Genomic DNA, 12,410 nt, shown 5'->3' on the forward strand with positions numbered 1-12,410 from the left:
AGTATAAAAAATAATAGACTTAGAGATCCCATTCAGCCATGTGACTTTCTCTTTGTCAATTTGGGAATTATTATTATTAATTTAGAAATGAGTCCCTTCAGCTGCCTTATGTTGAATCAGTTATATTTATCTGTACCTTTTTTGCTACTTACAGTATGCTCAAAGTTTGTAGTCATGTAGAAAAGGGCAGTAGAGAAAATAATAGACTTAGAGATCCGATTCAGCCATGAGACTTTCTCTTTGTCAATTTGGGAATTATTATTATTAATTTAGAAATGAGCTCTTGTTAGGTTGCCCTGGCTGAAATCAGACTCCTGGGCTTAAGGAATCCTCCCATCTCAGCCTCCTGAGTAGCTGGGACTACAGCTGTGCACCACTGCACTGAATGAGAATTAATTTTATTGCTTCTGTGCTATGGTACCAGCAGATGATTCAGCCATGCTTCCAAAAGCAGTCTAGTCTAGAGGCCATACAGCTGGTTGGTTTGCATATGTTTTAGCTTTTCTTTTGGTTTGTAATATTTCCTAAAATATACACGAAAAGATGAGGTAATTTCTACTAAGCACTAGGACCTGCCACAGTGAATTTAAGTGCCTGCCTTGCAGCAGTTAATACTAGATTGTGTCCTGTCTCTGTTCAGGTAACAGAGCTGCATTCCTGCTCAAGGATGATTTATTGCTGCTGTTTATGTTTGTTCTGTTGTTTTTAGGACTGGAGCTAGTTGTTATTCACCAGCTAAGAGAAGAGATGAAGAAATTATGAACTGTTACCCTTATTCTGAGCCTTCCCCTCTTAACCCCCATCAATTAAGGTTAGGGAGAGCAAGCTGCCGTAATGCCTGTGAAGACTTCTTTAACAATCTTGTTTGTTTTTTTTCCAGGTATACTATTAGTGTTTTATGCTCTATGTTCTTTAAGCAATAAATAAATTGTTCCTTTTAAATGGATTGCCATCAATTTATTAAACCATCCCCTATGATGAGCACACTCATATCCAAAAGGAAACAAAAAGATAAGCAACAAACTCTATATCTTAGTTCATTAGGGCTGCTGTAACAAAAATACCACGGACTGGGTAAATTATAAACAACAGAAATTTATTGCTCATAGCTCTGGAGGCTGGGAAGTCTAAGATCAAGGTGCCAGCAGCTTTGGTATCTGGTAAGGGCTCTGTCTGCTTCCTAGATACCGTCTTCTGAGTGCATCCTCCGATGGCAGCGGGGCAAACAAACTCCCTCAGGCCTCTTTTAAAAGGACACTAATTCCATTCATAAGGGTGGAGCCCTCATTACCTAATCACCTCCGAAAAGCCCTAACTAACTCTTAATACTACCATGATATAGATTATGTCTTAACATATGAATTTTGGGAGACACATTCAAACCATAGCACTCTGATTAGAAAATGGCAGAAGATGCTATCGGTCTTGGGGAATCTTTCCAGAGTTCTTAGGATAACTCTTAATGAACTAAGCAAATCAAATCCCAATGTTATATGATTAACGTGAGATGACTTGCCCCAAATCCCAATGCCATATGGTTAATATGAGATGGAGGGGAGGTATACAGAGAACTGATAAAAATGGCAACTCTAATATTTGGGTTGAATTATGCTGTAGTAGAACAAACACAAGGTTGGAACTTGGCTTGGGCAAGTCCCTACACTTCTTAGCGCCTCTGTTTTCCCACTGGAAATCATGGGTGATAATGCTTATCACCAAGAGGCATCCGAGGATTTTCTGGAAGTGGCCCAGCTAGCCCCAGGTCTGATCCCAATTGACAAAGTCAGAGCTGCTAAGTTCTCTGTGCCGCTTTTAGTGCTCCTACTCCAAGTCAAAGTTAAGCCATGGGCAAAGGAGAAGTCATGTATGGGCAGGGCCTGTGGAGTTGGGATGGAGACAGCAGGAATGCTGGAGAAAATGCAAGAGAAAAATAGGACTAAGGGAGATGGGCATGTTAAAGGCAAACAAAATGTAGCCCAGATTAGGAGAGAAGTTCAAGCATCACTTGAAAACCAAGATGATATTTTTAAAACACTGTCTTTTTCAGAAATCCATAACTTAAAAGATGAGAATAAGGAGAAAGAATGGGGGAAAGGAGTTGAGTGTCAGAGGTGGAAGGTGGGGGAAGAGGAAGAGTTTGAAAAGAAGATGGGCCTTTCCAGATAAAGGCAGGCAGGGAACTGATAGAAAGTACCCTGGGGTCATGCTGGAGAGACAGGCCAGTGAGTGTGGCACATGTGCCACAGCAGGCATCCAGGAGTGAGAGAGGTAGAAGAGCCCTCGTGCAGCCTCTGATAACAGCCAGAGCTCTGCTGAGAGGCAGGGTGGTAGGGAAGACAGCAGGAAGGAGCAAAGGCAAGCTCGTGTGTTTGCAATACCCCTCCATCTCCTCTGCCGCCCCTTCTCAATGAACCCGGGGGGCTGCTTCACCCCTGCCCTCCAGTCACCCAAGGCTAGTGCCGTTCTGACTTTCCACCCCACCCCAGCATACACATGTACACATTGACTCTGACACCTCAGAAAGTTTTCCTTTGCTAATAGCCCAGTAATTCTGACTTCTGTATGCTACAGACTTTGGCTATCCAATATGGTATCCACTAGGCACATGTGGCCTTTGAGTACCACATGGCTAGCCTGAGTTGAGAAGTGCAATAAATGTGAAAAACAAAAAAACAAAACAAAACAAACAAAACAAAAACAAAAACACTGGATTGATTGATTGATTGACTGATTTAGAAATGCAGTCGCACTCTTTTGCCCAGGCTGGAGTGCAGTGGCACAATCTCAGCTCACTGCAACCTCTACCACCCAGGTTCAAGTGATTCTCCTGCCTCAGCCTCCCAAGTAGCTGGAATTACAGGCACCTGCCACTGCACTCGGCTAATTTTTGTAGTTTTAGTAGAGACGGAGTTTCTCCACGTGGATCAGGCTGGTCTCGAACTCCTGATGTCGGTGATCCACTTGCCTCGGCCTCCCAAAGTGCTGTGATTACAGGTATGAGCCACCGTGCCCGGCCTATAAACACTGGATTTCTATAAAGGAACTGCTCTATGCCTGCATCCTGATAACCTTATTACTATTCACGTAGGCCACACAGGCCAGGGTCAACTGCAGGCTGACTCAGGTCCTGGCAGAACACCCTGTGATCCTCCTGGAACACGGAAAGACAGGCAGTCTTGTGAGAATTTGCTACAAGAATGTTTCTCAGTCATCTCCCTATCTTGAGGGAGGTTGCCATGAGGCAGCTGGTTACCTGCCTCCCTCATTCTAGTAAAGTATAGGCTTTCTGCCTGCTTCCCACACCAGAGGGTACAGCTGCAGGCCATAAAACTGCTTATCTGCAGTGTCATTAGCTACACGGTACCACAGGGTCCTACCATTCATGTTGCCTGTCATCTGGCCCCTTTTGTTGTTCTGTTGTATTGTTCTGTGGGTTGAGGGATGCAGAGAGCTGATACCATTGTTGATCTTGCTTTTGCTGTCTCCGTAAGAAATAAACTGTCTGGATCTATCTGGATTTCTTGTTTTTGTTTGTTGTTGTTGTTTTGTTTTCCCCAACTGGATGTGTCAGCTTGCTTGACATTTCCATAACTTAGTTAAAAATATATTTTAAAATCTCATTAATAATTGTTTTATACTGATTACGTGTTGAAAGGGTAATATTGTGGATATATTGGGTTATTAAAATTAATTTCATCTATTTTGACTTTTGTAATATGGCTGCTATAAAATTTAAAATTAAATATGTGGCTTGCATTATTTTATACTGAACAGTGTTGTTATAGTTTGGTAAGAGGCTGAGGCAGGAGAATTGCTTGAACCTGGGAGGCGGAGGTTGCAGTGAGTCGAGATTGCACAACTGCACTCTAGCCTGGGTGATAGAGTGGGAAAGAGGGACTGACCGGGTTTTATTTATTGACAGAATGTGTGTGTGTGTGTGTGTGTGTACACACACACACACACACACACACACACACACACACTTATCCATAATCTCAGAATAAAAGGTAGACCTTTAAACTAAATATATATAACTTTATTAAAACTCAATGCATTGTCCTGACTTTTCTTAAAATGCTTCGGGGTGGTGAAAAATCCTCAGATTAAGGAGGATGAAATTTAGCAAGCATTGCTATATACAGCTCACCTCATAAGGTGCCAACTAGCTAATTTGGGAAGGGTTGGAGGGGCACTGAGAGGTGACTGATCCAGGTAACAGTGGCAGATGGGCCCAATGGGAAGGTCTTTTTGTGCCCCACAGGTGTTGAACTCATCTGGTGGCCTTATGTTTTATAGTACTTCTGTGGCTTCTTGGTCTACCCTGTCTTCCCAACCCTAAATAAGGGAAAGATATGAAATATCAGAGTCAGAAAGCATAACCAGAGGAACCAAAGTAAACAAGTACAAATTTATTCTTTTCAAAGCAGAATCCAAAGGAAAGGGGGAAAGCACCACAGTGAGTGGCAATGATAGTTAACCAATTTGTTCCCAACTCTGTTCCCTTTGTCCCCTAGACTTCCATGCCACCCTTGTCACCTCCCCCAAACCCGTTCCCCAGTTTTCATCCTTGTGACCAGTTCTTACAGCCAGCAAGCAGTATAGCAGACTTCAATGAGGCTTCAATACTGCCCCAGTGGACAGCAAGGACATCCAGCAGGCCCCCTCCCAAATGCAGCAGCTGTGGGAGGCAATGGACTCTGGGAGCTGAGCCCTGGCCTTGAGTCTTTCCCTCTCCCACAGCCATTGGTGTTAAAAGAATAAGAAGTAGCTAAAGTGTTCCTTGTTCCCACGGGAGTCACCCAGCTGAATAACTAAGTCTCCACAGCCCTAGGACAAGGCCCCCGGTTTTTCTCCCAGAACTGTTCAAATTAAGGCAGATACTTTCTTGCTTATCTGTAACCTATGTGAAGGGAAATTGGATGGGATTCTGGGCCTTGAAATGGTGCCAGAGGCCCTGGCTCTGCCATTAAGAATGCGAGATCAAATGCTGGCTATGGAGCCCAAATCTCAAGCACACACCTCGGGAAGCACAGGTATTCCTTAAAATGAATCTGGAGGCAAAACGTCTCCTAGGATTGGCCTCTTCCTGGCCTCAGGGTTTCTCATTTCTGTGTCCTGCCAACCCATTTCCTGGAGCACCAGAAACTCAAACAAATTTCTCTTTAGGGAAATAATTCTCAACTTTGGGCCTTGAAGAAAATGGGCACTGAGAATCTTGACTCTAACCTTTCTGATCAGGAGAGAAGGGCACATGTCCTCCCTAGAGAAGCACAGCACAGCCTGATGTCCTCCAGCTAGTCAGCCTTCCATAACAATGCCCAATCAATGTGAATCCACTCTGCTGTCACTGGAAGCCGAGGTATCTTCTTAATGGCTTTTTGGCCTCTATCACATTCTGTCAAGAAGAAATCACCTCTCTGTCCTAACTATTCTCTGATACTATCTGACAACAACCCCAGCAAATGCTCACATTTCTTATCATTGATGCGAATCCCACAGTCAGAAGGTTTTCTTTAGGCTATCAACCTAGCGACTCCCTTTACCATCCTTCCAGTGTAGGGCTATAAACTACACAGTGCCGTGCACAATACCCTCAGGAGACAAATACACAACAGATGTCTAACAACATACAACACATTTTGCTAAATCCAACCCCAAGGTGGATTCCTAGTAACCAAGGATCCATTTACCTTACAGTGGGAAAACTCCCCACGCATGTTGCATTGACTGTCCCTGGACCCTTGAACGATATACTCACCTTAGGCATTAAGGTAAACACAGGACCACAAAGTGTCAGCAACCCCTTAGTGAGAATTCAACACTCTTGACCTGCTGCTTCGGTCCACCTACAGCGCAAATCCTACATAACAAGATCTACATCTTTTCTACCAGGCCTGGCCCACTGCAGTTGCCACAGGCCCTCCACAGCCCAAGAGCTCTCAGGTGGAGTGGGGATAACAGAAAGGATTTTCCAGGACTTTCCTGGTAAAAGATTGCTCCATCATCTGTGCCCTCCTAAAGCTTAGGTAGGCATATGCCTCCAAGTCCCTGAGCCCTCTGTCCTAGATTCCTGCCCACAATCTTGGCTCCTACAAATATGCTCCCACTCTGACTGATACCCAGGTTCCGTGATTGATGCCCACCTACCACCTGCTCACCATCTCTCTAGATACCCAGTTCTCCCGCAGAGACCTCATGAACACTAAGGCAGGTGTTACGATGTGAAGTCTGACACCCTGGACCTGTGGCTTAGTGGGAGAGGAGGCAGCCCGAAGCTTCTGGACCCAAGCCACTGCCCTGCCTCCCGTGCGGCAGATCTAGCTAGGTTCCTAGCACTTCTACCCACTGGCCCACTGCTGGATTACAATACAACACTCCAACCGTCACTCCCTCCTGATTGTGGTAGCAACTGTTGCTTTCTTCAGCCCTGAGCCAGACTCAGAATTGGAAGGGGCCAGAGAATGTTCTCTGTGTCTTAGCTGGCAAAGGCGCAAAAAGGCCTAATTGTCCTCTTCTGCATGGGGTGGGCAGAGCTTTGATTTGCTCTATTTTGGCAGCTGAACCATTTAGGGGATCCCAGGAAAATTCACTCAAGGCCCAGGTCTCAAGGGAACAAGATTTGGAATAAGTGAAGAGAACAGTGACTCTTCCTGTTAGATTCTCTGTGGTCATGGGTTTCTGTTGCTTTGGTCTTGAGGGCAGCCCACCCCAAACATCAATGTAGAGAGATATCCTAGGGGAGCAGCCAGGACACATCTGTCTTTCCAACCAGAGGCTGGGGCTAACAAAGAGCAAGGCAGAACATTAATCCGTCAAGAGGTATTAGAATTTAATGTGTGAGTGAGGCCAGGAGAGCACTGATGTACAGTAGATATGTAGAATAGATATGTATGTATATAAACTTAGGCAAATGAAGTCAACTACAGGGCTCTAGGTTATAAAGCTTCTCTTGGTAGAAAGCTGCTTAAGTAGGCTCTGAATCACTTCAGCATTCCCAAGCCCACTCCCCTGCCCCTATTATCTATTCTGAACAGTTTCTGGATAAAGAGATCATGGTAAATGCTGCCTAAGAAGAGTTAGTTCAGTTTGAGGATTGAATTCACCTTCCAGAGTTAGAAAGAACAATTTTAGGCACAGGAAGGCCTTGCTGTTGTCTGGGTGGAAAGTGGCCAGCTTCCTGATTTGTGGCTTGTGGCTCCTATGGAGGGACCACTACTCAGGGTGACCAGTTGCAAACGCCTTATGATTAGTTGGGGGCAATCAGCCACGTCATCTGATTCAGCCTGGGAGCTAGAAGGGTCACAGCCTGGAAGGGTGTTGGGCAGCAGTCATATGACTCCAGACTAGAGATGGGCTTCCTCTTCCTCACCCAAGGAGAGCAAGGGTCCCTTGCTGAGCAAGCTGCCACTGCGCCCCCAGGTCTGTGAGGACAGACTCAGCGGAGCAAAGGGTGGCTTCAGCCGGGTTTCCAGAGGAACTCAGTGGGTCTCTCAAAATGCTGAGGCCTTTAAGAAATAGGAAGATGTGGGGCGAAAAAAAAAATCTAAACCCATAAGTATATCTTTAATGCTTCCAAATATAATGTGGAAGAACCAGAATGAACTGTTCTCCCCTTAAAGAAGGTCTGTCAGGGACTGAGGCTAAAGAAAATGATGATATTTGAAGAGAAACCAATACCTAGGTAACATTAGGATGGCTAGAGATCTGTCCTGGAGCTGAAGTAATAGAACACACACTGCCCAGACTTTTTCAGGGGTGCTTGGGGTGGGAAAGGTGTCTTGGGGATACCCTTTTGCCTCCATGAATTGCTCCAGAGAGTAGGGATAACTCCTGTGGATTCATAATGCTGGAATCTTGGGGTAATTAGGCTTCTCTCTCTCCATAATTCCATGAAGAAGGGAGAGGGGCCAATGGGTACCACTTAGCTCTGCAAGGCAGCTTCTTTGCTCCCCATCTTTATGACCAAGTGATATTTGCCTGGGCTGCAACAGAAAGGTACTTAAATGACTGATCTCAAACTTAAAGATTAAAGGGAACATTTCTAGAGCCCGTGGAATCATGCCTCCCCTTCCCCCATCACTCTCTGAACCCACCTCACATACCACCAGGTCCCTGCTGCTGCCCAGAGCCCAAATAATACTAGTTGAGGAATGTGGGGCCAGCGGAAACTGGAAAGGTTGTGTGAAGGCTGAGGAAAGGCTTTGAGCGGAACCAGGAGAGGACTATGAACTATAGGATGGGGATCTGGCTCCATCAAGAGGCCAGCAGAGTGTTGGCAGTCACATCAGAGCTTCGCACACTGGGGAAGGCATGACGGAGCTTCTCCATGATGTCCTCCAAGCACAGGCTGACATCCTGGCTCTTTGACCCCACATCATCTGGGTTAAAAAAAGAGAAATTTGAGAAGAGAACTAAAGACTCCTTTATGAGGCCAAGGGGCTGGATAGAATTCTGCCAGCTTAAGGGCAGACCGGCCCACAGTATTGGCATCTTCCCGGCACAATGCCTAGTGCACAGGTTGTGCTCAATGTACATTTATTTGTAGAATAAGCAAATTAATTAATCAATCAGTAAACTAGTCATCCCTGACCCTAAGCACAAAGCCAAGAGGAGAAACCAGTCCCAGCCACGCAAAGTCTTGGGCAGGAAATCGAGAGCAGGACAAAGCCATGGAGAAAGGGGCTGGGAGGGGCCCGGGGAACTCACCTGCAGCCTCAGTGTCTGGAGTAGTCTGTCCCTTCTCTCGGGGGTGACTGCCTTCTGACTGCTGTGGAGAGGAAGCTAGGGACGAGCCTGCAGAGCCACTGCCATCTGATTCGGTGGGTGGCTACCAAGAGGTAAGGCATGACTTAAGCGGCTTTGCCTTCTTGACCTTACTTTTGACTCCTGAATTTAGAAGGGATCTGAGAGACTTCATACCAGCCCTTTGCCCTTAGACTTTAAGAAGCTTTTGGTATTACCTAAAACGGTGGCTTCCACTTTTGGGAAACTTCTTAGAATATTCAATTACCCATTGCCTTCTTCCTTTAACAATGTGTCAAATGCTCCCAGTTCTTATAAGAAAGGCATTGCACCTAAAGGTCTCTTGCTGTCATTTCAGCTATAATTAAGCTATTTAGAACCCAATTCTCTCTGGAAATGTACAGTTTCACACCTGATCCTTGGTTCATGACATAGCGTATGTTAGAAACCTCCAGGAATCCATAGAGGCCCTCCTTTGGAGCGTCTGCGGAAGAGGCAGCAGAGTGGTATTTTCCATTACATATAATAATAGGTAATATTTATGAAGTGTGTACTAGATTCCTGGCATCATGTTAAATTCTGTAAGTGAATTATTTCCTTTTATGTTCACCACAATTCTATGAAGTTGGTACCATCCCCATTGTACAGATGAGGAAACTGGGGCTCGGAGAGGTTCAGTAACTGTCCAAACACCCCATAGTCAATTGGCAGAGCCACATGCAAACCCAGAGCTGCCTGACTCCAGAGCTGTACCACAGCATACACACTGCCTCTCAGAGATGAAAGGTGCAAAAAGCAAGAAACATCCTTTGGTAGCACAAATATTTCTCTTGCTAACCTTGTCCAAACCTGCTTCTTTCTAGAAAATACCATACTGGCAAAATCAATGTTTTAGATGATTTTTGAAGTCTGTTCTTTCAGTATGGGTTTCCAATGGGTCATGAAGAAATAAGCCCTCAGAAGTCCTCTCTCTGCCCCAGGCCCTGCAGTGGCTGGAGAGTGTCGCACAGGGTGGTGTGGAAGAGAGTTGCCTGGAGATGTGACCATAGCAGTGTCTTCTTTCCCGCCCCCCCCCCACCAGCCTCAGGCCCAGTTCTCTTCAGGAAGCTACGTGAGAGCCCCTGCCAAGGCGCTCTCTCTTGTGTCTTCTTTGCCACACCTCTCGGCTCCCCAGCCTTCCCCTGGGCTCAGAGGCTGCCCTGGCTCTTTTACGGTCTCCAGCCTCACCTGCAGTAGCAGCTCCCTCAGGCGCTGCAGCTGGGACTCTAGCTGCTTGTTGTGGTCTTCGAGGATCTGCATCCGCGTCTCCAGGTGGCTCTTGTGTTGCCGAAGGATCCGGGCCTCAGCCAGAAGTTCCTCGTTGCGGTGGTCTGGTGCTGCCTCGGCGGAGCCCTCAGCCAGAGCGGGCGCCTCAGCAGCCTCCTCGTGCTGCCATTTCAGGCGCCGCAGTTCTCCCTGGAGAATCCTGCCGTGGAGAGAGACACCAAGGCCTATAGCTCTAAGAGGGCTCTGACTGTCCAGGTTTCAGATGTCCCCTCAGGCCTAGGTGTGAGCAATCCCTGTGCCCTCCCCCCCCACTTCAGTCCCACCCCCGCCCCCAACCCCGTCCCAGCTGTGCTCTTGCTTCAATGGCCACGTCCACTTCCTCTCCAGCGCATAAGTCATTCACTCTGCCATTCTGAGACCTCAGAGCCGAGAAAGTTGACATTTTGCCTAATACATGTCTCAGGGCTTTGATGGGCTGCTTTAGGGATTAAGTCTGACCTTAAAATCAGGCAGAAACACAGTCTGCAAATACATGCGGCGTTAAGGCCACTGACTCACCTACTCCATTTTTAGATGTTTCGATTCCAAGGGAAAAGGTAACATAAACAGGAGACCACCTGTCTTGCCTCCTCTCTCTACAACCTTCCTCTTTGGCCCACTTTGAACACCCATGGTGGGTCATCAAAAAAACAAGTTCCAAACAGGTGGCCTGCTGTTGGGGACATCACTTTTGGCTTTGTTTTTTCTTTATTTGCAGCAGAACAGTCACTCTCTGTCCAGTGTTCCCTAGGGCCTGCAGGCTGCTGCTCAAAGGCAGTGTTTCTGGAATGATTCATGGTACAAATCCAGGTTTGTTTGTTTGTTTTTTTTTTCACTCTACTGTGGACCAATACGTGGCCCCAATGCACATGACTAGTACATACCTCACACAACGTGCAACTCATCACACAAGTTCAACAACACTCAAACTGGTCTCTACCCTATTCAACGAGACGAGCCCACTAATTCTGTACTTGAATATCATAGCAATTCAAATTGCTGTAAAAGTTTCTAAAAGCTTATTCTCTGTTTGTTTTATTCATCTTGCCTTGGACTGGTGACGAACTAGTCACAAACTGGCTCTGGTCTGCACTTCACACTCTGAGTAGCACTGTTCTAAAGACTTGCTACTCCAGGTTGGTCTGCGGAACAGCAGCATGAGCATCTGCTGGGAGCTGTTAGAACTGCAGAAACTCAGGCCTCATCCAGACCTGTGACTTAAAATTTGTATTTTACTGAGCTTCCCAAGTGATTATCTTATACACTAAGGTTTGCGAAGCACTGCTGTAAGGCGTACTATGAATTCTACTTCATGCCCCACAAGTAGCTTGGACCCTCCTTAGATTCCTGCTGCCACGTCTACTTTACGGAAAGTCATGCCCTCTTCCAGACCTCAAATGCTCTATGCGGTGTCAGCATCCTCTGGAATACTTTTACCAGGTGATGCATATTTCTTACCACTTCTAACCCTGAAAGGTCTCTGAGGGCAGGAAGATGTCATACTCTTTCCCGTTTTCTCTATGCATTGTCTCTGCTTGCATCTCTTGTGTTCTCGGAAAAATTCAGGTTAAATTTTGGATTCAGGCCAGGCGCGGTGGCTCATGCCTCTAATCCCAGCACTTTGGGAGGCCAAGGCGGGTGGATCACTTGTGGTCAGGAGTTCGAGACCAGCCTGGCCAACACGGTGAAACCCCGTCTCTACTAAAAATACCAAAAAAAACATTAGGCAGACATGGTGGTGCATGCCTGTAGTCCCAGCTACTCCGGAGGCTGAGGCATGACAATTGTTTGATCCCAGGAGCCAGAGTATTATAGTGAGCCGAGATCATGCCACTGCACTCCAGCCTAGGGAACAGATTGAGACTCTGTCTCAAAAGAAAAAAATTAAAAGGATTCAAATAATTATAATAGCTAGTGTTTATTGAATCCTTGCTATAATATAAGCCAGGCACTGAGCCAAACACATTATATGCTTGATCTCGTTTGGTCTTCACAAGTGACTCCAGGAGGCAGGTTTGATGAGCATCATCCCCATTTTACAGATGAGGAAATAGATGATTACAGAATTTAAGCAACTCGTTCAAGGTCAGACAGCTAGGATGTAGAAGTTCCAAGACTTAAATTCAATCTGTCTGCCTCAAGAACCCACACAGATTTCTGCTATCATCATACCCACCGGTTCTCATCTTCCAAGTGGGCCAGGATCTTTTCCAGCTCCCCCTTGCTTTCTGTGGCCACGCTGCATGGAGCCTGCTGTCCAAAGGCTGCCTCCCGGTCTGTGATGGGGCTGGAGTGCCGCAGCAGGTACTGGTCCTCATCTCTGCATGGGTGTGGGGAAAGCAGAGTAGGCAGCCAGTTGCTGA

At 46.3% G+C, this 12,410-nt stretch overlaps 1 protein-coding gene across 2 annotated transcripts in view; it reads right to left on the minus strand.

The window, feature by feature from the left end:
• Nucleotides 1–4,388: 4,388 nt before the first annotated feature.
• The window catches only part of DRP2 (dystrophin related protein 2), a 46,639-nt gene continuing 38,617 nt past the window's right edge, over nucleotides 4,389–12,410 (minus strand). For both annotated transcript variants that reach the window (XM_074392290.1, XM_074392291.1), the window contains 4 exons: nucleotides 12,224–12,367; nucleotides 9,970–10,207; nucleotides 8,707–8,827; nucleotides 4,389–8,378 (listed from right to left, as the gene is read on the minus strand). In XM_074392290.1, coding sequence (XP_074248391.1) covers nucleotides 8,254–8,378; nucleotides 8,707–8,827; nucleotides 9,970–10,207; nucleotides 12,224–12,367 — 628 coding nt within the window. In that variant the 3' untranslated portion in view covers nucleotides 4,389–8,253. The remainder of the gene's footprint in view (nucleotides 8,379–8,706; nucleotides 8,828–9,969; nucleotides 10,208–12,223; nucleotides 12,368–12,410) is intronic.

This window comes from Saimiri boliviensis, chromosome X, assembly GCF_048565385.1.
Source record: "Saimiri boliviensis isolate mSaiBol1 chromosome X, mSaiBol1.pri, whole genome shotgun sequence".
In the NCBI taxonomy this organism is placed as follows: domain Eukaryota; kingdom Metazoa; phylum Chordata; class Mammalia; order Primates; family Cebidae; genus Saimiri; species Saimiri boliviensis.